This window comes from Dermochelys coriacea, chromosome 1, assembly GCF_009764565.3.
Source record: "Dermochelys coriacea isolate rDerCor1 chromosome 1, rDerCor1.pri.v4, whole genome shotgun sequence".
Taxonomy (NCBI): Eukaryota; Metazoa; Chordata; order Testudines; family Dermochelyidae; genus Dermochelys; species Dermochelys coriacea.
The window spans coordinates 315,016,469-315,043,680 of NC_050068.2; the positions used below are offsets into that span (position 1 = coordinate 315,016,469).

At 41.7% G+C, this 27,212-nt stretch overlaps 1 protein-coding gene across 1 annotated transcript; it reads right to left on the bottom strand.

The window, feature by feature from the left end:
• SELENOO (selenoprotein O) lies at positions 1-23,326 on the bottom strand. The gene is made up of 9 exons (XM_038373818.2): positions 22,681-23,326; positions 19,471-19,674; positions 18,356-18,536; positions 11,603-11,733; positions 10,901-11,181; positions 10,543-10,693; positions 6,118-6,303; positions 3,260-3,416; positions 1-2,543 (listed from the first exon to the last, which is right to left on the bottom strand). Exons 1-9 carry the CDS (start codon positions 23,280-23,282, stop codon positions 2,349-2,351), a joined length of 2,088 nt encoding a protein of 695 aa, XP_038229746.1. The 5' UTR covers positions 23,283-23,326; the 3' UTR covers positions 1-2,348.
• Between the last annotated feature and the right edge of the window lie 3,886 nt (positions 23,327-27,212).

Sequence of the window (27,212 nt, forward strand, 5' to 3'; positions counted from 1 at the left end):
TAAGATCCACAAAGTTACTCTTCCATTATTTCTTTTGGACTCTGCAAAAAAATAAATAATGGGATTTCATTCACTGTATAAGCTTCCTGCCTGAAGCAGTTTCAGTACAGGTTGTAAGCCTACCCAAAATAATTATGAACAAAGCAGAAGTTTCCATTGTTATTTACTGGTATGTGATGTGATCCAAGGGGTATGTCTACACTGCAATAAAAAATCCACAGCACCAAGTCTCAGAGCCCAAGCCAGCTGACTCAGGCTCGCAGGGCTAAAAACTGCAGTCTAGATGTTTGGGCTCAGGCTGAAGCCCAGACTCTGAAACCCCAAGCCTGAGACAGCTGACCCAGACAGCCGCAGCTGTGCATCTCTGATTGCAGTGTAGATGTACCCCTTTAGTCAGAGAAAGAGCTCAGCATTACTTCAATGCCCAAATTGAGAGAACTCCAAAAACAGTCTGGGCTGGCAAAACCATGGAGAAAGCTTGAGGCACATAAGCTACTGCTAAGGGTTTGGCTGAGTATCCAACTTATCCCCACTGCTGACATTACAGCATCTCTTTTTTCCACAGCACACTTATCTTTATTCAATTTCTTCTCCTTTGTCCCTGATGGTAATCATGCAAATCAAATTTAAAAACAAAAAAAACTTAAATCCAACCTCCACTTAAAAATATAAAATGCTGTAATTTAAAAAAAGCTTTCAACTACTGCCCTCTGAACTAAAAAACTGAATTAAGGTGACTGAAGTGGCTTATCTCTGGAATACATTTTCCCAGTGAGAGACACATAAGAACGGCCATACTGGGTCAGACCAAACGTTCATCTAGCGCAGTATCCTGTTTTCCAACAGTGGCCAGTGCCAGGTACTTCCAAGGGAATGAACAGAACAGGGTAATTATTAAGTGATCCATCCCCAGTCGTCCATTTCCAGCTTCCAACAGAGGCTAGGGACACCATCCTGGCTAATAGCCATTGATGGACCTATCCTCCATGAATTTATCTTTTTTTTTTTTTTAAACCCTGTTAGTCTTCGCCTTCACAACATCCTCTGGCAAAGAGTTCCATAGGAAGACGTACTTCCTTTTGTTTTATATGACTAATCAGGATCTATTTCCGACTCCCTAAGTACTATTTTAATTAACAAGAACAGTTTCACACTGCAGATATAATTAAATATACAACATTCATAGCTCTCCCTTTCACCTCAAACATATCAGTATCCATCAAAATACAGAACCAAAACTGCATAAAGTCAACAAGAGGGGAAGTAGGAGCATCATTTGTATATTCTCAGACATTGCCACCCCAGATTTTAGCAAATAAGAATACTAGAATGGCAGCTTTCAGAGTAACATTTCCATAGATTGATGATGATGGATGGATGGATTAAAGACTAAGTTATACAAGAAGAAAGTATGAATACAAAAGTTGCATTGAATAACGCTGAACAAGTACACATCTGCCAGTTTAATGTAGAAGGAACTGTGTCAACAGCATAAATAATCAGATAATGAACGCTTATATTAAGTACTGGGTAGTTTATAGGGAACAAGCTAAATTGGCAAAGAGATCTTGTTTAGGTCGACTGACTTACAAGTTGCAGTCCAAGATCTTAATAAATATTTGTACATGTATATTTCACACACAAACTTATTAAAGCTGAATATATTTTTCTGCTAGGACTTCCAAGTGCAAATATGCATAATCCTCAAATTCTGATTTCTATAATTTCTATACTGTATATTATAAAAGAATTATACTCCATTGCTTCTCCCCCCATCAGCCTGCAAAAATTCTCTTAAAAAAAAAAAGGACTTGTGTTAATATGAAAGTTCACAAGAAGTGAACTACTCAGTTAAAGGAATCATAGCTTCAGAGAAGCAATGATAAGCCTATTCCTCCATTAAAGAGGATCAAACATCCCTGCAGAGTAAAAGCATTAACCATATTTTGGGACTAAGTACTATTAATTCATCATCATCAGTCAAAAATATATCAGATTTCTGATTTGTTATTTTTGACTTCACACGAATAGTTACATTTGGATGTTCAAAGACAACTGTATACCTACACCTAAGACATCACTAATTACAACGTGGTGAGGAAGAAAGTTGTTCAGCTCCCCAAACATTAATCTAACAATGTACATGGACTGTTGATTGTTGTTGGTCCATTAAACCTATGATCCATGATTGAATCAAAAATAAGAATTGTTGCTGAAGTGTGGTTGCAGACACATCCAAATGAACTGTTTCAATGACTTAACAGCACTTTGATTTTGCCTTGTTTGATTCTCCACTACTGAAGAAGGATCAGCATCTCCAGTTTACGGTGAAAAATAAAACAAAGCGGTTATGAAGATCACGTAACACAGAGTTCTGAAGCCCAGAGTGGAGGTTTATTGCTATATGGAAGTCTGCTGTTGGCCACTGGAGCACAAGCAGCAGCTGCTGCAACTGTTTCCTCCTCTTCTTGATCTTCCTGCACTTCAGTGAGACCTTCTGTCTCTTCAAATGGATTTTCCAAGCATTTCAAAACCTCTCTTACCTAGGGAGAAAGCCGCAACGAGTTGCGGTGAGAAATTAAGTAAAAACTGAACCTTCGATGGATTCAAAGCAATCTGAAAAACTGTATTTAATGGATATGCAGACTATGAAGAGCCACAAAATGAAAGATGAAATAACGTGATACACTGATATAATCTAAACTGAAAATAGAGATCTGCAATTATTTTATCGTCTATTGTAGCCTGCATGGAACGCAGTACGAGTAACAGCAATTGGGAGGCTTACAGCGTTCAAAATAAAGTATCTGAACACCTTTACATTAGCATCAATACTATACATATGTTAATTGTATCTGCACACTGTAGTATTTAAACATAATGTTGAGCTAAATATGACCAAATGTTATATTTTAAAACACCATTTGGCAAATAGGGTTTTAAGTACAAACTAATCCTCAACACTCCTGTGAGTTAAGTATCATTTTATAGATGCAAAAAGGGCTTGTCCACAGTTGTGCAGCCAATCAGTGCAGAGCAGGGGTTGAAAAAAAAAAAAAAATCAGGAATTCCTAGCTCCCTGCCTCATGTTGTATTCACCAGACAACCTGTAGCTCAAAAAAAACTTGGCCCTTCATATTATATTTTTTCTTTTAATCTTGTTGCATGTTATGTAACATGTAATCTGGACTGTAAAATTCCTTGGAAGATTTTCTGAAGTATCATGCATATACAGCAATGTTGAATAGTAATACTGTACCTCTGTGAAGTCTCCATTTTCAGCTGCTTCAATGGCATTCTGAGCAATGTAATTTCTCAAGATACATTTTGGATTGTTTGAATTCATAATCTTCACACGTTCAGCATTCCAGACATCAGCATTACTAATACTTTTTCTCTCTTTTTCTAATCGGACTCTGAAAATAAGCAAGAACAAACAAAGAATTTTATTTGGTTCAAGATTCTTTTTAAAATTTAGACCCATTTTCTTGAATTTGCAAGTGTCAATGGGAATTTCAAGATGAGAACATGGCCTATGATCCTCCTTGTTGGTCTGGAAAGCTCAGCTATTTTTAAATTTCAGCTACAAAAAAAAAAAAAAACAAAACCAAAAAAAAAAACCTTATCTCCCACTTCAGTTAAGAACCAGTTTCACAGTCCATTAGAGGCAGCAAACTGAAGTACAGCATGTACTAAGTGGCAAGTATGCACATTTCCCTTGAAGACTTCACATTTTTGAAAATATTGCTTATTTGAAGCCTTGACAGGTAAAACATGCTGCATAAGTCATCATATGAATGCTTCTGCACTTTCAGGAATCAACTCTGAAGCTTTTCTATGCACTTTATTGTATATTTAAGTTTCTCACATGCTTACATTGGTAGAGAGATGGGATACAGTCAAGAATCAGATCTATGACTGGTACTTATTCCTGCTAGAATTCTCAGATGTAGTGAAGAGTGTCAGTCACAGGAAGCCAGCTGTGACTGCCATCACAAGTTAAAGCCGGACTTCACCTACCCTATCTTACACTGCTGGTGTAATAGGCCGCTATACTATACCAACCCCACCAGCTCTGGCCCAGCAGAGATTATTCCTACTTACACAGAAGGATCTCTCTGTTGGGAATCTTGAGCTATTTTAAAGTCTTGTGGCACTTCTATGAATGTGGCACCAAGTGACCTTAGTGGTCAAGAGAATGTGGGCCCCATTGTTTTGCTTTACCTTATGCTCCCCACCTCCTCTTCTAAATTCAAATACAAATACTCAATGCTCTTGGCAGTAAGAGCATTGAGTATTTTCAGTTGCTTTATCTAATAGTGTGGATTCTTCCCTCAGGCCAAGAACTATTAGCTGGGTGAACTACCCTAAAGGTTGGACAGCTCTGATACAAGTCATATTTTGGTAATATATTTACTAATGACCCAAACTAATACAATCAAGTTTAGGCACAGGTGTTAGAATTAAAGTCAAAATACCCGTTTGCATCCAAATGTCTTTTTGTATGTGCACCAATGCACCAAACTGGATTTAATACTTAATTTATGAAATTTCCATGGAAAATTATTGAGCATGTGGGCGTTTTATTTTAACTTTTGTAGCTTATTCATATTCTATTTTTTTTTGGCATCACCAACATCTGTTCTATGTTATAAAGCTTCGGAGGCTGGGGCCATGCTGTCTTCTATTTGTAGAGGGCTATGCACTGTTGCTCAGTATTGCAGAACCTCAAAGATATGAACACAAGAGTTACAGACTGACTGGTCAACCGGACACCATGTGGAACTGGAATTAAGCAATCAAGCAGCAGCAGAGACAAAAAACCCCAAATCAACCAACCAACCAAAAAACCCTAGCCAGTACTGTGCCTATATTGCATCTTAAAGGTAGGCACATCTGGGCTACCTGTCCCCACCTCCACTCCCTACTCACCACCCAGGGCAGCCACTTACAGACAGAAGGTGAAGATGCTGAAGTTCACAGACACAGCTGTAAGTCCCTGAGCAGGAGCAGCACTGGGGTCTGCACTGCTTTCCTGTAAGCCACGGGTGCAGGTTCCCCCTCTAGTCAGGAGGGGGACAGCTTGCAAGCTCAGTCCCAGCCCGGGAAAGAAATTTCCCGAGCTCCTGATAGAACCTGATCTGGAAAGTGAGCTGCTGAAACTGGAGCCCAATCTCCTGCTTGCATGTTGCGCTCTGGAGAAGCAGCTCAGTTTTAAGGGCCACAGCCTCCATTAGGGGCAGCTGGACCTGGCAGAGTCCAGCTTGCAAATAAAAGATACTGTGGGGGGGTAAAAGGGGAGGGGGGGGAAGAGGAAGGAGCTGGAGGTTCAGGGCAGCTGCAGTTCTTCACATGCCCTCAAGGAAGGCGGCAGCGTGCAGGAAACTCCACACAAGCCTGGGATCCAGCATCAGCCTGTTTTCCCCTTTGGAGCCCTGAGCTCTCAAGGTTAGGAGGTGTGGGTGTCTGGGCTGGGGGGAAGGGGGGGCATAGCCGAGGTCTGTGGGGGAGAGAGGATGCGAGTGTCTGGGCTGGTGGAGGCACCGCAGCTGAGCTCTGGCAGACAGAGGGTGCATGTTAGTGTCTCGGTGGGGGGCTCTGGGAGATAGGGGTGCGGATGTCTGGCTGGGGGCAGCCCATGGCTGGGCTCTGGGGGGTAAGGGAGCAGGTGTCTGACCCCCTGCTGGACTCAGAGGGGGAGGGGCAGAAAAACAGGGATTTACTTAACTCCCTACTCCTGGGGGAATTTTGTGTGCATGTCTGTATTGTTACAGACAGTCACCGACAGGTATTTTGAAATAAAATTACCAAAATAGTTGAAACTGGCCTGATTATATAGTGTTATTTTGACAAAATATGCAGAATTTTAAAATATTGTGTGCATAATTTTTAATTTTTGCTGCAGAATTCCCCCCAAGAGTAGGAGGTGAAGACACCGAAGTTTTCAGGAAAAGCTACGAGTCCCTGCTCCAAGCAGTCCACCCTGAGGAGCATCCCAGAACTTCTTGTGCAGAGTTATGAAAAACCTCCATTCCCAAAGTATCCATAACTCTGAGGTTTTACCATAGATATGACATAGCACAAAAATTTATTGCAGGCAATATTTAATAATCTCACCTGTACTTCTGCAGCCATTCTTTCCAGTGTCTTTTATTTCTACTCAGTAAGTCAGCTGCTGTTAATTGCTGTAGTTTAGAAAACTGTTCTATGCGTTCTAATTCTTTAGTTATATTAGCTTTTGTTCCAATTAATGCAAACAGTTGAGGGTTAGACTGAGCCAACATTAGCATCATGGAAAGTTGTCTGCAGGAAAGAGGAAACTTATATCAGACTTTAAAAACCTCACAGTAACAGGCAAGAACTGACTTTTTGTATCCAGACTAATTCAGCAAGCAAGCAAAGTAACCTTGTTTTTTTTGTCAGCAAAGCTAAATACCCAGTATCCCATGATAAAAGACTAATTTATTATGCAAAAGAACATTTTACTGTTATCTCCCTCCTTCCATTTGTTTAATTTACTTCTTTTGTTGTGTCAAACCTATTGTAAGGTTTTGTATTGTAAGATTGTAAGGCCGAGAATTCACAGCCACTTGGGGATTTAGATGCACAATTCCACCCTGAAATTAATTAATTGTGTGCCTAAATGCCCTAGAAAGCTTTGAAAATTGCAGCCTCGTGTTTGTAAAGTGCCAAGCATAGTGGGATTTCACTTTTACTTGGGGGCCCTAGGTACTACTGTAATACAAACACCATAGTATCATAGAAAAGGAAGCAAACACTTTACAAGAGTGGGGAATAAATGCAATGGTACTGCTATATAATCATGCAGTACAAAGTAATAACCTCAGACTTGTTATATTTTATCCTATTCTGCCAGAAAGGATTGTGGACAAAAACATACCTGATCTATGTAATTCAAACTAATTTATTGGATAATGAGCAGGGCTGTTGATTAATAACAGTTAACTCACGCGATTAACTCAAAACAATTAATGGTGATTAATCGCACTGAATACCAATTGAATATCAACAGAATACCAATTGAAATTTACTAAATTTGTGGATGTTCTTCTACATTTTCATATATATTGATTTCTATTACAACACAGAATACAAAGTGTATACAGCTCACTTTATATTTACTTTTGATTACCAATATTTGCACTGTAAAAATGATAAATAGCATTTTTCAATTCACCTCATACACATACTGTAGTGCAATCTCTATCGTGAAAGCACAATTTATAAATGTAGATTGTTACATAATTGCACACAAAAACAAAACAATGTAAAACTTTAGAGCCTACAAGTCCACTCAGGCCTACTTCTTGTTCAGGCAATCGCTAAGACAAACAAGTTTGTTTACATTTTACAGGGAATACTGCTGCCTGCTTCTTATTTACAATGTCACCGAAAGCGAGAACAGGTGTTCGCATGGAACTTTTGTAGCAGCGTTGCAAGGTATTTATGTGCTAGATACGCTAAACATTCGTATGCCTCTTCATGCTTCAGCCATATTCCAGAGGATATGCTTCCATGCCGATGATGCTCATTAAAAAGAAATGCATTAATTAAATTTGTGACTAAACTCCGCGGGGGAGAACTGCATGTCCCCTGCTGTTTTATCCATGGTCTGACATATACATCGTATTATAGCAGTCTTGGGAGGATGACCCAGCACATATTCATTTTAAGAACACTTTCACTGCAGATTTGACAAAACGCAAAGCAGGAAGCAATGTGAGATTTCTAAAGATAGCTATAGTCCTCGACCCAAGGTTTAAGAATCTGAAATGCCTTCTGAAATCTGACGATGACAAGGTGTGGAGCATGCTTTCGGATGTCTTAAAAGAGCAACACTCAGGGCAGGTCTACACTACAGCTGGAATTGATGCTCTGAGATCGATCCACTGGCGGTCGATTTAGCAGGTACAGTGAAGACCAGCCAAATCAACAGCAGATCGCTCTCCAATTGACCCCTGTACTCTGCACCTGACGATAAGAGTAAGGTGTAGACCCACGGTGCCTCAACCTAAGGTACTTAGACTCCAGCCAAGTTATTCACGTAGATGGAGTTGCACAGCGTAGGTCGACTTAATGTGGTAGTGTAGACATAGCCTGAGATGCAGAAACTATAGAACCCGAACCACCACCAATGAAAATCAACCCTCTGCTGGTGGCATCTGACTCGGATGACAAAAATGAACACGTGGCAGTTTGCTCTCGTTATTGAGCAGAATCCATCAGCATGGATGCATGTCTTCTGGAATGGTGGTTGAAGCATGAAGGGACATATGAATCTTTAGTGCATCTGGCACATAAATATCTTAAGATGCTGGCTACAACAATGCCATGCAAACACCTGTTCTCACTTTCAGGGGGACACTGTAAACAAGAAGCAGGCAGCATTATGTCCCCTGCAAATTGTAATCTAACTGCTTTGAGCGATTTGCTGAGTAGACTTGTAGGCTCTAAAGTCTTACATTGTTGTATTTTTGATAGTTATTTTTTGTACATAATTTTATACTTGAAAGTTGAACTTTCAAGGTAAAGAGATTGCACTTTAGATTGCATTGCAACTGAAATCAATTTAAAAATGTAGAAAACACCCAAAAATATTTAAATTGTATTATTTAATCGCGATTGATTAATTATTTTTATCACTTGACAGCGCTAAATGATTAATATACTCGCTAAAAAAAGACATGTTAATGGTTTTAACAGGACTAATTTATTGGAGGACAGGAGTTTCTATTGTTAATAGAGCCAAGTTATTTTGGTGTGGTTTTTATTAGGTTTCTAAAAGCTGTATACCATTGGATTGTGTTAGTGTGAGCTGTCCAACAGTTTTATCACTTATTCAGCTGCCTTCTTCTCCCAGTTTAAGTAAACATTTGTTTTCATAACACTTTATTTTTGTCATGCCACATCAAAGTAAGTGGAAGTCTCAATTTTCTAAACTTTTCATTAATGCATACATGGAAAGTAATTAAAGGACAGAAAAAAAAAAACTATCAGCACCTACTAGCTAAACGACAGCTCATCACTAAAGATCATTAAATATAATATGATAGCATAAATGGACATTATCTAGCAGTTTTGATTGTTCAGTCTATATAAATTACCCTCCCATTTGATCTACATATGCCTAATGCAATCATCACTGGAGTACTGTGGTATAACAGTTGTTGCACTTAGTGTAGTACAGTACTGCATTAAAAAGCTTTGCTTTCAGACTACTGTGATTTACTCATTACGTCTCCTGCTCCTCTGTACAAAGTCTGACTATAGTAACCCAAAAGGACTGACTTGTGTATAATCAGATTTACTTCTTATTATAAGATTTATGTTTAGGCTCCAGATTTGGTTTACCTTGAAATCATAATCTAGTAATATCAACTGGCTTCTTAAGTATTAATTTCTTCCTTTTTCTATTTACCACATCATTGCTTGTGGCACCTTAGAGACTAACAAATTTATTTGATCATAAGCTTTCGTGAGCTACAGCTCACTTCATCGGATGCATGATCGTCAGATCCGATGAAGTGAGCTGTAGCTCACGAAAGCTTAAGCTCAAATAAATTTGTTAGTCTCTAAGGTGCCACAAGTACTCCTTTTCTTTTTGCGAATACGGACTAACACGGCTGCTACTCAAACACATCATTGCTGGAACTCAACTGCCCATCTACTCAAAAAGGTGATAACTAACCAACAGCATCTCGGTACGACATCAGAAATGTGTGAACATTCCTACTGCTCAGAGTAGAACTTAGACACTTTTATTCACACTGACAATTATGAGAAAAAGGTATATAATTATGTTAGTTTCTGCAACACTAGGCACGCAAAACGTCTGCCAAATAAAAGGAAACAATTAATAGATCCTAGAAAAATATACAAAATCTATTCATACTAGAAACAAAGAACACTACTAAGGGTCAGTTTCACTAGAATGCTCTGTCTAATTTCCATTGTTTCCATGATGCAAAGCAGCTGTAATCCTGATGTAACTGGCCACACGAGTCAAGTTTACAGCTGGAATGTACCAGTGAATCTGGCCCCAAAGATGGAAACTGGTTGGCTCTGGGGATTTGTAACAGTATACAGAGCATCCAATATATATTTTAATTGTATTTAGCACAGTGACTGAAATATACTGCTACCATTCAGCTTGTTGGCAGTACATGTGAAATGGGTTTTGGTGATTTAAATCCAGTTCTTAGTGAAGTGTGTCCTTACCACAAAACTACCGAATTTGACACTCATTAGCTTACTCTGCAGAGAAGCTAAATATAAAGGGGCGGGGGGAGAAATAGACAGATAACTAGTCTCTCAGGCCATGGCTAAAATGTCCTGGCATGGCAACACAGGAAAATTTGCACTGCTGTTGATCTTACATTCCTGGTCTGTGGATAGTCCGAGACTGTCACTCTGGCACCTTAAAGGTCACTAAACTCATTTAAACATTTAAAAAGACCCAGCTATATATAGATAGTATGCCTGAAAACAGTTCAGAATTGTTATTGTTTACTTCAGTTGTACCTTGGATCCATCTGAGGCCTGAAAGCAACTTTTAATTCTTCCATAGAAGCACACTGCATGACAATCTTTTCAAGGAAATCTTCCAATTTTAGAGGATCCAAATCGCCCGAGAAAGAGCTCAGCAAACGGAAAGTATTTGTAAAGTCTCCACCTGAACACAAAGATTTTATTCTTCAGACATAAGACAGTCTAATTTAACTTCAACTTAAAGGTTTAGAGTCTAATTTGTTTCTACCAGATACATCCACATTTTTGAAATAAGGTAAATTTGTGGTCCGTGGAATATGATTCTCTGATCAGTTATTTTTCTAACATGGTAAACAAGACAACCAAGTTATGTCCTGTTTTCGTCACTAACCTGTGAGATGCATAGTTTCTAGAAGTTCTGACACCAATCTATCATCATCTTCTAATTCCAAATGAATGAGACCTAGCTTCTTCCTCATCTTCTGCAAATAATGCCTCTGAAATTCTGCATCATACTCCTCTTCAAGAATGAGTTCACTGATCTCCAAGGGCAGTTCTGGGACTAAAGCTTCAGCCAGCTTCCCTAGATTCCACTTGCAGATCTCTGGCTGTTTGTTATAAGCATAGCGGCCTGCATTATCTGAACCATTGCAAATGTGTTCTGGGTCATATCTACAGACAAGGAAGAAATGGTTAGCAGTCTTCTCTAGTTAGCAGTCTTCTCTAGTTAGCAGAGTGACTACTGAGTTAGATCCTTTTGGAGACTAGAAAGTGCAAGAAGGAAGAGTGCTTTTAGTTCTGACATTTCTCCAAAACTATTAATCTAAGCATGTGCTTGTATTGTCCTTCCTTAGAGTAAACTCAAGGCCTTTCAAATACAGAAAAGAACCATGCTAGAAAATGAACAGGTTATACATATACCGATGTGACAGCTACAGAAGGTTAGAAATGATTATGTCAAGGAATACAAACAATTAGGATATAATAAATCCAGGAGGATGTTGAAAAGGAATGAAAGCAATCAGGAAAAGCATGAGGATTATTTTGCACAGTAAACACAGTTGTACATTTCAGGTAAACAAACTATACTGACCTGTCCATAAACCCAAAAGGGCCATAGTCAATAGTAAGTCCTACTATGCTCATATTATCTGTATTCAGCACACCATGGCAAAACCCAATACACTGCCATTCAGCAACCATCCTTGCTGTCCGCTTTGTTACCTAAGAAACAAAACGCTTCAATTTTGATTATGACTTAGACATGTCTATATATATTTTAAGGGAATCTATCATTTTAACCTAAACAGTGTTATTTTACAAGATATGACTGCATTACACTGTAGGGCTTGAAATTCAGGGGAAAAAAAACAAACAAAAACAAACAAACAAAACATGCTACTTTCACTGAAGTATGTCCTCCTGCTCCACTAACATAGTTAACTCCCAAAAGCAAACAGCGATTTATCCCAAGTCCCAGCAGTAGCAACATTTTAGCAGCATCTCCTCCGAACGAAAGGTCTGCTCCTACTGAAATAAAATTCATATGGACTTCAATGGGAGCAGGATCTGGCACTCAGGATGTATATATAAAAAGTTTCGTTAGCCTAAATGCTGTGTCTGTTTCCTTTGTTCATTATGACCCTATTTTCCACTCCCACTTTTTTCCTCGTGCCATTTTCTAACTACATCTATCTTAACTGACAAGCCAGCCCATACAACTTGGCCGTGTGAGTCACAATGGTTCCCTTACCGAAGCCTGCGAGTGAATTTGTTAATGGCGGGTTGGAAGAAGTGGTAACCAGAGAACGGAAAAAAAAACAAACAAAAACAGATGCAAGAGGCTAGGAGTGAAAGAACAAAGAAAGTGACTATTAGCACACTATGAAACTAAGGGCACCTGTCCAAGAATGATAAAAAAGGCTTCTAACAGAAGGTCAGAACCACTAGACCAGTGGTGCTTAACCTGGGGTGCATGCACCCCCTGGGCATGCGAGATGCCCTTTCTGTGGGTGCGAGACATCTATAGAAGTCTAAAATCATTGAAAACACAAATTAAGCACAGGCACGTAAGTACAACTACTTTGTTTCATCAAACCTATGCGTTTAACATTATACATTTAACGATTACTGTAATATACAAACAAAAAATATATATCTAGGTTTAAAGAACTGACCTACTTCAACAATTTTTGATAAGGGGTGCGAGATCATATTTTGAGAACCAAAGGGGTGCAGGCTGCAGTAAAGGTTAAGAGCCACTGCACTAGACTAAGGAAACCAACTTTTTGGCTAAAAATGATCCAAATTGAATAAGCCTTCATTAGTCCAGTCTTTGCAACAAATATCTCCTGTTGCCCATTTCTAATTCCAGAACAAGAGCTATAGAATTTCCCCATAAGTAGTAGTGTAAATTGGGGGGCAGGGGAGACTTACAAAGATTTAGAAAAAGGAAGAAGTGTTACACAAGGATCAGCGTTAGACTTTGTGGTAGGGGAATATCACGTTCTTTAACTATGCTACAGAAACAAAAGATGCAAAGTTAAGTAAAAAAAAAGTCAGGAAATGCCAAAATTGAATTTTCATGTACAAGCTGAACTCTTCCTCATTGTATCCAGGCATTACAGTTTTTAAGTTAGTTACTTTTCCATAGTATTATTTCTGCAGTTAGCTGGTTAGATGAGGTATAGCACATAGAGAACAGGATGCAATATTTTTAAACAATTTATCAATTTCTTCATTTCAGTACTATCTGCCAACCAAAATTAAGTCTGTTCTATGAAAACAAAGTTATTTTAACTTTTAAAATAAATCTAATTAGTAAATCTATTACTAAACTGCTACCATTACAAAAATCACATGACATGAACTATGATTTTCAAATCCTCAAAACCTGGTCAAATCAAAACCTATTTGCACCAGAACACTGACTTGTCCACTGAAACAGCTATCAACTTGTTAAATTTCAAACTTCCAATCCTTCCTTCTAAAGCTGTTTAAGGTAGAAAAAGTGTTTGTTATATATAGATAAAAAAAAAGAGGAAGTGCTAGTTTTACACAACCCTCATTCTCAAATGTGGCAGAACTGTCTTTGCTTAAACTTTCATCAAAATCAACCAACCAGGACAGGCTGGAAAATTTCATCCCCAAGGACCAAAATTCCAGAAAGTTAGAGAAACAGAAAGAAGGGTTTAGAACACCAACATTTTGGAAACTAACTTTATGCATTCCCCTCAACACCATTTTCCAGGTTCCACGCTGGCATGCATTATAGTGCTTTCAAGCAAAACACTTTATATGGTTTCCACACTGCTCAGAAGGGCAGTAAAAAGCCATAGGACACAAGATACTCCAAGTAGCTACATGTGCACAGAACTGATTAGAAATACGCTATAAACAAGTGCAAGTGGCCAAACTCTGCACTATGGCTATATGCCAGAGAGATGAGATACCACCACACAGTAAATTAAGCAAAAGATGAGATCCAGGCTATTGAAAACAAAAGTCCACATAATGATAAAGAAAGGTGAACTGCACAGTGCCACTGCATAAAATGATTTGTTATTCTAGCAGTTTTTTTTTAACTGACAATGAAAAGCCTGTAATGCAATTAAAACATGGATCATTCCCAAAGAAGTGTGCGCTGATTAGAATGAGGTCATCTGTGTTCTAGCTTCACTTAACACTTCTCTCCATCACCAATTTCTACACTTACTGATTTTTACAAGCAAGTTTTACAAAAAGAGCTTGGGAAATTATATGCAACCGACGCCCACCACTTTAAAATGCCTGTCGTCATTTTTAACAAGGGTAAATCTAAACTAAATCTAAAACAGATTAAAAAAAAAGAAAAATCTATTCTCTATACATAAAGTGGTATCAAATGCACTCACTTTTGCTATCTCTCCGGTTTAGTTTCCTTCACAGTGGAAAAGTAGTGGCAAAAGCATTTTATATATTATAGACAGGCCACAAAGTGCTGTCTATTAAGGTTGTCCAACACTTCCATTACAAGACCCTACTTTCAGTTGCTTATAAACTGCCAAAACTAACTGTCTGGTCTGAAATTTTAAATGTCAGGTGCCTGCCTCAAGCTGAATTTTTGTGCAAACTATCAGCCATTTCCAAGGAGAAAAATATGTTGTTTTGCCCTTGTCTTTGAAAAGTTTTTGCACTCCCCATGCTTTCGAGCAGAGATATGAAATTTGGAAGAGGGCAGCATATGTATTAAATGTGCCTTTTGCAATCCCCGTGAAAACACACTCAAGTTTGGCCAAGTAATAAGCCTATGAAAAATGACAGCTGACACTGAACAGGTTACCAAGGGAGATTGTGGAATCCTCATCATTTGAATGTTTTTAAGAACAGATTAGACAAACTTCTATTAGGGAGGGCTTAGGTATACTTAATTCTGCTTCAGTGTTGGAGGATGGTCTGCTCACCTTTTGAGGTCCCTTCCAGCCCTACATTTCTATAATACTGTACTCAGTCGCAATTTAGATTTTAGCTGCTGAAATCTCCAAACATGGTCTAAACTGAGCAAGCCCCAGCCTGAGGTTGGAGCAGGACCTTCCCTGCAATTGCAACTCTGGACTGTTGTGCGCCCTGCTGGGTCCTGCCACTTGAGCTGAGAGAGCAGGAAGGCTGTCTCTCCTGCACTCTCAATGACTCCGCCGCTGGGCCCAGGCAGTGCAGAGGAGGAAGCTGACTGATTTGAATATGGAGGGTACAAGAAATGAACCTGGGGGAGAAGATGGAGTAGTTTGGAACAAGGAAGTTGAGGGGAGGGGGATGGAACTGTCAGGAAGATGGGGAGAGGGAAATAGGGACATAGGGTATATGCGAGACAGAGAATGGGTCTAGGAGCCAGGTGAGAAAGCATGTGTGGGAAACTAGGAGCCAGCAGGTGGGAGTGTGAAACAGACTGGATGAAGAGCAAGGTGATGGAAACAGGGACTGGCTAGGCAAGTTCACTGGCATGGGTGATGGGAGCCTGGAGGAGTGAGACTAGGATTTACTAAATCAGATGGGACAAGAAGCTTAAGAAGTGGAATTTGGGATGAGGAGTCTGGGATGGGAAATGGATAGGACTAGGACAGTGACAGGTTGGAGGGAATGGAATGGGGTCAAGTTTGGGTGGAATGGGCAGAGAGTCTGTGCTGACTTGACCACAATACCCTCCAGAGCCTGGAAGGCAACCCAAGATTCCTAAGCCTCAGTGTTTCTAGGCTGTCACCACATATCTGTGAAACCCACTGGCAAAGTGCTCTCTACACTGCTGGTCCACAGAAATGATGACAATCATATACACTATTAGCTCAAGCAACAGAGGTCTGCTGGGGATCAAGCAGTGGCAACCCTGCTGATGATATAGGTGTCTATAATGGAATGTGTGTTTTCATTTCGCTTTTTTAAAAACCCAGAAAACAAAACACAAAAAACAAGTTAAAAGAAGATTAAGATTGCAAAGTCTCACACACAGAATTCAGGAAATGCTAGAATTAAAGTTGCCTATGCAATCTGAATTTGGCACCTTGGCGCAGATTCATTATAAATTCAGTCTTTAATTACACAATACCATACTTTTCCCCCCACAGGACCCCTGCCTCATTCAGGACACAGGATGGACCTACTCTAGGGATGAGCCAGGATTGTGTAGCAAAGGAAACTCTTTTGCGGGAACCTTGCTTCATTTGTGCGGAAGTAGGAAGATGTGGTGAACGAGGAAGGGGACTGCAGGGAGAGAAAGGACAGTCATGGGCAAGGGCTTCCCTGGAGAATTGGATTTGTAAATGTCTATGCCACAGAGTCCCTGGCATCATATAGGAAAGTCACTTAAATGAAACTTTTCATAGGGGGTCACTAACTGTGTTCCTCGGTGCTAAGCATTCACAACTGCAACTAAAGTCAGTGGGAGTTGTGCTACAGAATACCAAGTACTCTGAAAAATCAGCTCATAGGCATCTTAAACTGGGTACCCAAAAGGAGGGAACTTTTAACTTTAGTTCCTATGCCTCAGTCCCCAATCTGTAAATTGGGGATAATTATACTCCCCCATTTAACAGGTGTGTTGTGAATATAAATTAATGTTTGTGAAGCATTCAGCTACAATGATTAATGTCATAGAAAAACCCATGAGGAAATTAATAATTCTCTCTTCAAAGCAAGGTTTGAATAGTGTACAGCTAATAAGGCCTGGGGCCACACATTAATTGAAAAAAATGAGAAAAAAAAATACTGAAGAGCAGTCACCAAGAGAGCACCATCCATCCTGTGCATTAAGACGGATTCTTTGGGAAAAATATTATGCAATCGCATAACTAAAGATTATCGTAATGCATGTGCACAAAGGGGCCGAATTAAGCTTGGAAAGGCAACCTGAATTCTGGCATTTCATAACTTGAGAACCTGACTTGCAACCTTAATGTTTTAATGGTTTTGAGTGCAGTATTATATACAAAATGACTAAGACCATAATAATTGGCAGGTGGGCCAGAGGTAGATCTACTACCTTAAACTAGTTTTAAACTTTTTCCACTGACTAGATTTAAAGTAAAACTGTCTAAAGCTTGAGACAGGACAAGAATCAATGATTAATTTAGGAGGGGGGAAAAAAAAATCAATTTGAGGGATCTTGCCAGAATACAGTGCTGTTTGTAAAATTTTCAAAATTTTTTTTTCTAAAATAGCATTTTTGTTGTTCATTTTAAGCTTCCTTAAGTAGCTGCTGGCTATTTCCTGCTAACCTTGCCAGCTCGAACAAAGCCTTCTGAAGTACTGAACCAGGTATCAAGTAGCTGAAATGGTTTGTTTTACTGTGCTGGCAAATTCCTCCTCTTTCACATACACCTCCTTATGTTGCATCATGTGGCTGCGCTAAGACTTTTCATTCTTCCTTTAAGAAAAATCAGAAAAGCCCAGGAGGCAGGTCCTATGGCTGCTTTCCAGCTTCCCGATTTAGGTATAGTATTTAAATGGAGTGTACTGGACAGAGCCCCAGAAAGCACATATTTGAATATACAATTACCGAAATAGAAACAGAAGCATTTCATCTTCCCTAACCCCTTATTTTGCTATTTGAAAGAGAGATGCATCTATTTCCACCACCTTACAAACAACTAAGGAAAATGTGGGAAAAGTGGTGTTAACACAATATCAATGTTTCGATGTATAAGTACACAACAGTCAGGATATGTAAAGTTATGATTCCCACAACAACTTTAGCTCAGCAACATTACATATTTCTATTATGGCATAAATTTAGCAGTATATATACACACACATATATATACATATCCATATACACACACACACACACACACACACACACACCCACCCAATGCTACATACCTGCCAACAGCTCAAGTAATGGTTATTGAGGAAACCATAATTGAATGTTCTGGCTTTTGAGCATTTAAATTATGAACCTTTAATTTACATTCTTCTCAGTCAACATCCTTTTTTCCCATATTTCATATTACAAAACGAGAACAGACCCTTTTTACATTCTAAATCATTACCTCATCATCAGCCAATCAGGTTCCAGAACTCCTCAACATTCTGATGTACTCAATTTATTATGCATAGACTTGTACAGCTCTTCAAAAGCCAGGGAAATCTTGACTTGCTGGTGAGGAGGCAACTAGTCTCTTAGGTACATTTCAATATACAGTTCTACCAGGAGTGTTTTTTTGTTTTTTTTCCCAAAAGCAACAAAAAAAGTTAAGATAACCAAAAGAAAAAAAAACCCATAAAATGTTAACTCACCCCATATGACTCACACGATGAAGTTCTTGTATCTTACTTCTACAAATACTATGAAAGGAAAGAATTATCAGCCTCATACCTCTCTGAAGAAAGCAGCATTCCTCTGAACACTGTTGTCAGAATAAACCTGCTGGATTTCTGGATAGAAAGTGCTGATCACATAATTAAGCATCTGTATTCGAATATCATTTCTGTTAACACTGGGACCTTTGCGTCCTGTGTATTCATCTGTAGGTTTAAAAATCTCAAAAGATCCAAACCTGTTTTAAGATAATTAAGACACTTATTCAATTACAGCAATAAGAAATTACCACTTAGAAATATTACTGTAGCACCATCTCCTTAATTTAGGCCCCAGTCCTGCAAATGACAGAGAATCAAAACAACAGAGCTCCACTGAAGCACCACACAGCAAAGGTGTGCATCTACGTGCTGCCAATTGAAGGATCAGGGGCCCTAGTGAGCATTAATGGCTAATTCTTAAGAGCTTCTTAAAAATATTCAATGGAAGACAATGATTATATGGTGAACCTATTTTAAAAAGTACAGCAAACCAAAATAAAATACTGCCTATACAAATGAAAGACATCTTGCAAAAAAAATTGGAAAAAAGATTTTCCAAGCTTTATATATTTCCTATTCCTCAGCCTTTCATTAGGAATTTGTGACTTTGCAACGGACCAGAGATCTTCCATAGAGTCCCAATATGGTTTCAAGCAGGAACCACCTTCCATCTCTAATATGTCGAGTCACATTTATCACGATCTAGATTTTGACAATTTTATTCTTTATCCTAAAATCCTTCATTAAGTGGCTTTTAAAATAGTCCTTTCCCACATAATAGTCACCACCAGCATCAGGAGTATCATAAAGGCAACTTTTCTTTGCCAGGACTTGAAATTTTTTTTTTCTTTTTAATTTATGAAGCTTAAAAAAATTCCACTTTCCAGAACACCCCACCGTGATTTTCTGTTTTAGTCCCTAAAAATTAATGTTTACCTGGCAGTGTGCAAAGATGCTAGTGCATCCCATCTACTGGATGGAAAACACAGAGTTCCACCAGTCTAGCACTGAAGAGCTAAAACCCCAGAATGAGAATCATATATAGATGGTCTTGTTAGAGAAATAGTGTATTTCCAACAGGATGCTGGTTTTGTTTTAACAGGAAAAAATTGAAAACAGACTTCTCTTTACCTTATAAAAGTGGAAGCTATTCTCAGGACAATTGTGCATCTTTCATTTTTTGGATTTCCATCATAGAGTATGTCCCGAACAACTTTTGATTCGGATGTTACACACGTTCCAGCCCTTGTTGTAGGTATACCTAGATGAAACATGGCCTCGCTACACAGGAATTCTCTTATACTCGACCGCAGGACCTTTCGACCATCAGCTTGTCTATAAACAAAAACAATAATACTACTTAGCTGGTGTAACACTTCTCATTTCTACATCTCAAAACACTTTACAAAAGCAGAGTATCATGACCCTCATTTTCTAGGTGGAGAAATAAATGAAGGCCCAAAAGTCAAGTGACTTGTCCAAAGTTGCCCACCATGTCCTCCTAGTTTCAATTTACAATGTGTAATGCTATCTCCTTATTGGTAACATTTATTTTTGGTATTAATACCAACATTCATAGTAGAAATAAAGTTAACATATATAGCCTCCTTTCCAATTACCTCTTTTGTTGTTTGTACAGGTTCTGTACACTCCTTAAGCTTCTCAGTATTTAAATTCTGTAGAACACATTGTTAATGGAACACAAGGGCCAGCAGAAGTGTTTCCATCATTTTTTAATTTTAGTAAAGAGCTTTTTAAACAAGTAGAAATTCTTCTGCAACTTCTGGTCTGCAGGCCAGACATTGCAGAACTTCACCTAGTATTGTAACTGCCTATAAAAAAAAAAGTGAAACTGGCTTCATTAATTTTTATGATCCAAACTACAAAAAACCCACAAAATATAAAGTGAAATAAGTTGACTGAATTTTTAAAAGTCACTTAATCTAAGGTTTTATTAGTAATGTCTACTACCAAAGTTGACAGCGTCTCTTTAAAGAAAGAATTACGTCTTTGGAATTAGCTGCAAAAAGTAACTTCTTTCCCCATTCCCCCTTTAAAAATGGGCATTAAACATTCACAGGGTTTAGTTATCTCACACCACCGACAAACAATCTAGTTTGAATATTAGCTAACACTGAACATAAAAGTTACTGCAGTAATTTTCAAACTAGCCTGTGGCCCAGATGTCTAATAGCTTCAGAAGCTATAGAAGAGCATATAAACAGTGATTCCTTCTGCTAGCTGTAGCCTACTCCAGGACTTCAATTTTCAGTTTGTTTTTTTAGCCAGCTGAACTTTAAAAAAGCCCTTTATCCTTCATGACTGCTTCAGATCTCTCTGTCAGATGTCTTTAATGCAGTGGTTCTCAACCCATAGTCCCCTTGCGGCCAGATCAGCACACAGCTGCAGCCCATGTGACATCCTCAGGGCCATACACATAGTACATACCGTATATATTGTTTGGTCACAGCCCACATAACACAGAGAGCTACACATGTGGCCCACAAAGGTAAATAGGTTGAGAACCACTGCTTTAATGTATACATTTAAATATAATAAATTTTTTGACCACCATCAAAATTAAAAAGATAAACAGAAACAGGACCAAACTGCACAATAACTGGAAAGTACAGAATAATAGGAGCTAAAAATCAGTTACTCAGTCTGTGCAGGTACTCCACTCTAGCACCTTTTGAATTGTTTACCTATTGTTTCCCTGCTATTTCTATGACTAAAGCTCCATAATAACGCAAACAATATGCTGGCAGCTACCAGTATTTTATGTACCAAGAGAAGATCCTGGCTGAGCGTAGTTAAACAATACAACAGAAAAAAGAAATGGTGGCTGCTACACACTAGCACTCCCACCACTATTATCATATCTCTAGCAATAACAAAGGCAGAAAGTTTGAGGGAAAGTGTTTACAAGGGAAGGAAAGAAACAACAAATGCAAAGTGCAGGAAATGTAATTAGTTTCATCCTTCACACTAAAATATCTTTATTTTTCATCTCACCTCCTTTGTACCACTCCTTAACATTATCTTTTTTAACCAAATATTATAATTGCTGTAGGGATGATGAAAAATCACGGTTAAGAGTAGGATTCTACCAAATTTATGGTCCATATTGGTCAATTTCACAGTCATAGGATTCTAAAAATGATAAATTTCATTTATATCTGAAATGTCATGGTGCTGTAAGTGTAGGGGTCCTGAACCAAAAAGGAGTCGTGGGGCGGGGGGAGGTGGCAAAGTTATTTTGTGTGTGGGGGGGGGGGTTGCAGTACTGCTACTTTTGCTTCTGTGCTGCTGTCCACAGAGCTGGGCCCTCTGTCAGTAGCCACCACTCTCTGGCCGCCCAGCTCTGAAGGCAGCAACGCAGAAGTAAGGGTGGCAATACCATGCCACCCTTACTTCTGCACTGCTGCCGGAGGGGGCGCTACCTTCAGAGCTGAGTGCCTGGCCAACAGCTGATGCTGCTCTCCAACCACCGAGCTGTGAAGGCAATGCAGAAGCAAGGGCAACAATACCACGACCCCCCTGCAAATACCTTTTGGGTCAGGACCCCCAATTTGAGAAACACTGGTCTCGCCCATGAAATATGTATAGCATGGAGTAAAAGTACACAGAAGACCAGATTTTACAGGGGAGAAGATAGAGGAGAACGTGAGAGGGCCATCCCTAGCTATTCTGGTGCCCTACACAGCCCCCCTGCAGAGAGAGAGAGAGAGAGTGTGTGTGTGGGGCCAACCCCAGGCCTCTGCAGGGAGAGGTGGGGGTGAAGGGGCAGGGCTGGCTTGGGGGCCAGTGCAGAACCATCCCTCAGCATTCACGGGCAGCACAGCAGGGGCAGGGTCGCTGCACTTCCCGCTGCCGGTGAGTGCAGGCCAGTGCCCTACGCAGCTACGTACTTTGCGTATGGGTAAGGACGGCCCTGAACGCGAGTGCCCCATCTACACTAGCACACATCCCCAGCTGCCACCACACCTGTCCCGGGCACTGGCGAGGCATTTCCCGCAGTGGCAAGCAAAGGTTTCTGGGCTGGGCACACAGTTGTGTGGCAGGATGGGCTGCCAAAGGGTGAAGTGACTCAGGCTGGGAATGGCAAAGGCTTAAAGCCCCTGCGCCGAGCTCCCCAGCTGCAGCAGCCCCTGGCAGCATCTCACAGGAGGGAGTGGGGTGCCTTGGGGACACTAGAGCAGTGGGCCAGGCGGGGAACCCACAAGCTCTAGGGATGCAACCTGCGGCTGACGCCACAAAAGGGTGCAGCGCCCCCACCAGCCCCTGCCCGGCAGAGGGGCAGGACTCACCCGCCCCCGGCGCCTCCCCGCGAACGGTTACCGGGAGAAGGGGGTGAGCCCGGCCCCCTTGAGCTGGATCTCCCAGCGCTCGCCCCGCGGGCTCAGCACCTCGCCCAGGTACATGGCCGCGCCGTCGCCCAGCTGCCCGGCGAAGCTGCCGAACTGGTGCCCGCAGTAGCAGTGCGCGGCGGGCTCCGCGCCGGGTAGCAGCCGGTTCCCGCTGAAGTACAGCGCGGCCTCGGCCTCCAGCTCCTCCAGCGCCCCGGCCGCGGGGGGCTCCAGGCCCAGCAGCGCCAGGGCGGGCAGCGACATGGCCACCAGCCGCGGGCTCTGCACCGGGCTGGGCCGCACCCGCGAGAAGCAGGCGCCGGGCACCTGCCGCGGCACGTTCTCCTCGGACGGGTCCAGCGGCAACGAGCGCAGCGCCCGGTTATCGAAGCGCAGCGCCCCGAGGCGGCCCGCAGCCGCCCCCGGGGCTGCGCTGGGGCCCGGGCTCTCCGGCCGGGCAGCGAGGGGCGGGGGCGGGGACGGCGGGGGCTCCTGCATAGCAGCGCCGCTGCAGCTGCCGGCGGAAGGGCGCAGGCCGCGCGGGACCGGGCTAGGCAGGAAGAAGCAGCGGCCGCTCCGCAGCACGGCGGCCATTCACCCACCAGGGCGAGGGGCGCAGCGACCCCGCCCCTCGCGCGGGGACAAGATTGTGATGTCATGCCCACCGCCTTATCACCGGGCGCGCTTGCTCCAAGGCCCAGCCCGCCACCCTATCACAGGGCGAACCGCCGCGGCCGCGGCCGCCGCCCTGTCCGAGCCTATCCGGGCGCGCGGCCGCCAAAGCCCCTCCTGCGGCTCCACGCCCGGGGCGCTGCCTAGCCCGCCAGTCACAGGGCGAGCTCATATGGAGGCCCCGCCCCTTCGCCGTCTCGTGGTCCAATGCGAGCTCTGGAGCCGCGCCGCTGTTATGGGGCGGGCCGGATAGCTCCGTGCCGGCCCCCCACCCCCCTCCTGTCTCTGCCAGGCCGAAGGCCGCGGGCAAGAGAGCGGAGCCGATCGGCCAGCGCGGCCCCAGGCAGGCCCTCTGCCCTGCGAGCGTATAAACCCCTCGCCGCCTGCGCCCCGGGAGCCCGCCCGGCGAGAGCATGAGCACGGGAACAATCCTGCTCTGGAAAAAGAAAAGGAGGACTTGTGGCACCTTAGAGACTAACACATTTATCTGAGCATAAGCTTTCCTGAGCTACAGCTACTTCATCGGATGCATCTCTGCTTTTTCCACCGAATGCATCCGATGAAGTGAGCTGTAGCTCACGAAAGCTTATGCTCTAATAAATTGGTTAGTCTCTAAGGTGCCACAAGTCCTCCTTTTCTTTTTGCGAATACAGACTAACACGGCAGCTGCTCTGAATCCTGCTCTGGCAGAGCCATGGACTGGGTGCTGGAGTCTTTTCCATCGCTCGCTGTCCATAATTAAAGCAGGGCGCCGCCTTTGGGGGGGGGGGAATACACGCCACTTAGGTTGCACTTCTAATGCGGCTGCCGTGAATTAAAACAACTGAAGATTACGGCGCATTCCTTACAAAAAGAAAAGGAGGACGTGGGGCCCCTTAGAGACTAACCCCTTTATTTAAGCATAAGCTTTCCTGAGCTACAGCCCACTTCAGCTCTCTTCTCACAGACACAGCCATGATTCACCGGTTGATTATATGCTGCAGAAGGCAAAAACCCCTTTGTAAATAAAGTGTCAGTCTTTACCAGAGACTTTTAAGAATATGTTTATAAATGGCTACAATTAAATTGAAGGCCAAGAGGATGGTTTAAGATTGAGGGGAGTTTATGTTCATGGAAGTATTTCTCCAACATAGCCCTTTATATTTTGTTACATGGTTGAAACTGTGATATAAAACAAGCCCCTATAAGGAATTCAAATTAATGCACTTGCAATTGGAGGGATTAATCTATCTTGGGTCATAACAAGGTCCCAACCAGAGATGCACAGACGTCTTCCAGGTGGTACAGCAACTCGTCAGGATAGTTGCAAGTTTTACAGTAGGCTATATACAACCATTAGCAAACCAGGACCACCTAAAAGTTCATACAGACAATGACTTATTTATAGTGCTCTCTATACTATACACTGAAATATAAATAAAATATTTATATTCTGTTTTATTTTATAATTATAGGGTAAAAAATAGAACAATTTTTCAGTAATAGTGTGGCTGACACAATTGTATTTTCATGTCTGATTTTGTAAGCAAGTAGCTTTTAAGTGAGATGAAACTTAAGCATACAAAAGACAAATCAGACTCCTGAAAGGCGTACAGTAGTCCGGAACGGTTGAGAGCCACACACAGTTGTTGCCAACTCTCATGATTTTGTCATGAGCCTCATGATAATAATTATTTTCTTTAAAGCCCAAGCTCCCAGAGTCAAGTGGATATGTGATGATTTTCAGCCTTCATTCTTAAAGAAAAGGCAAGTTTCTAGCTCTTGTGACTTTGGAGAAAGCTTTAAAATGCATCCTAAAGGCTCAAAAAGCAGAAGGCAAATAAAAAGAACATATTTCTATTATTTTTACATTCTCTCATTATTTGAAAGCTAATCTCATGATTTTTGAACATTTGTGGTTGGCAATACTGCAGTGGAAAGCTCCTTTTATCACTTTTGAATGAAATACTCAGATTAACACAATTACAGCTAAACCTGACACCATCACTGTATGTTAAAAACCATAACGATGTGTTCATCACCAGTAAACAGTATGGGGTGGACAGAGTTATTTGCATAATGTGAAATTGTCCACTGGCTTACCTGCTAGGGAAGGGTAAAAATAAAACTCCAACCAATCACTCTTAAGGCCATGTCTACACTGCCACTTATGTCGGCAAAACTTATGTCGCTCAGGAGTGTGAAAAAACCCCCACCCCCTGAGCAACATAACTTTTCCAACGTAAATGTAATGTGCACAGCACTCTGTCACCAGGAGGGCTTCTCCCACCAACATAACTACCACCGCTCATGGAGGTGGTTCTATGGCGATGGGAGAGCTCTCTCCCAGCGGGATAGAGTGGATATATGAGCTATTTTACATTGGCACAGCTGGGCTGCTGTAAGCTTGCTAGTGTAGACATGGCCTTAGTCGCCTTTCTTCAAGGGTCACTTGATTTGAGCAAAGAAAATCCCTAATGGAGAGCAAATCAACACAAAATAGTGGGATAATAACTATTAGAAGCTTTTCCAGCTTCAGTCATCTGTAAAGGTAGAAGACATATCATTCCCCTTTAGTAGCCTCATCCCTGGTCTCCCCTTATGCTGATGAACTCAGGGCAAATATCCATACAGTAAGTTCCAAAAATGGACACCTGATTGCTGGTCACATGACCTCTGGACTCAGTACCTCCCTAGGAATTGCAACTCCCAGAATGCCTGTTCTTAAAGGCTAAAGGGCCATAACAGGTACACATGCATGCACTCCAAGCCCCAGTACCCCATTGTATGTATGATTAATACTGGCATTGGTAAAGTTCTGAGGTCTACTTAGTGCTGTCTTCTACCTGCTGAAAATTACATGTAGAAACTGTTCCAAGGCACTGAAACTTAAGTCCAAATAAGGCTATACTTCAGCTTCAGAGTTCTTTCTGAGATTTCAGAAATCAGTTGTGATTTGCACTGTCAGATCATGCCTCTATTTATATAATTCTCTAGCCAGAGACAGATAAATCGTTCGTATTAGTGTTAATTGGACAACATTCAGTGGTTTCAAGTTGCTGGGGTTCACTTGAAACTCATTAGGCCCTTTTTCCCACTGCAAGTTCCATAGAACTTCCTTTAACTAGGTGCTGCGTCCAGCTGTAGATGCTTCTAAGTTTTCAGGTTGTGCTTGGAAACCTACAGCAGAGATCTCATTCACTGTTGGGGTCCTATGGTATAAATCTAGAGAATAATGACAAACAGTGGTTCTAAATTAATGAATTAATATTGTTTGGCTTTCTTATGGATATTCCTGAATGCTATTAAATGGGTGTAAATGGAGAGCTTAAAAGGGACCACTCTCCACCAGTGTTCCCTCTAATTTTCCCCCCCAGGCATTTGCGGAATGAATTTTGTTATGTGCACCAATATAGAGGTAGTGTGTGTTATATGCACCAATATTGGGGTGATGTAACAAAATTCATGTGGTGGGGTGGGCCGAAGGGTTGGGAGTACAGGAGGGGGCTCAGGGCTGGGGCAGAGGGTTGGAGTGGGGGCTCCGGCTGGGGGTGCAGGCTCTAGGGTGGGGCCAGAGGGGTTGTGTGCAGGCTGCCCCAGGGCTACAGCGGGAAGAGAGGACTCCCCCGCAACATTCTCTTCCTGCAGCAGCACCTGGTCTCAGGGGGAGAGGCGCCTCTCCCCACTGCTGCAACTCCGGCGTTGGTGCCGTGGGAGGGGCACCTCTCCCCCCAGCCTCGGCAGGCATCTCTCCCCGCCGCAGTCCTGAGCTGCTGCACGGCCACGCCGCTTAGAGGAAACTCAGTTCTCCACCCAATTTCCTATAATATGGACCACCTCTCTTTGCATTCATGGAGCATTGGACATCACTGT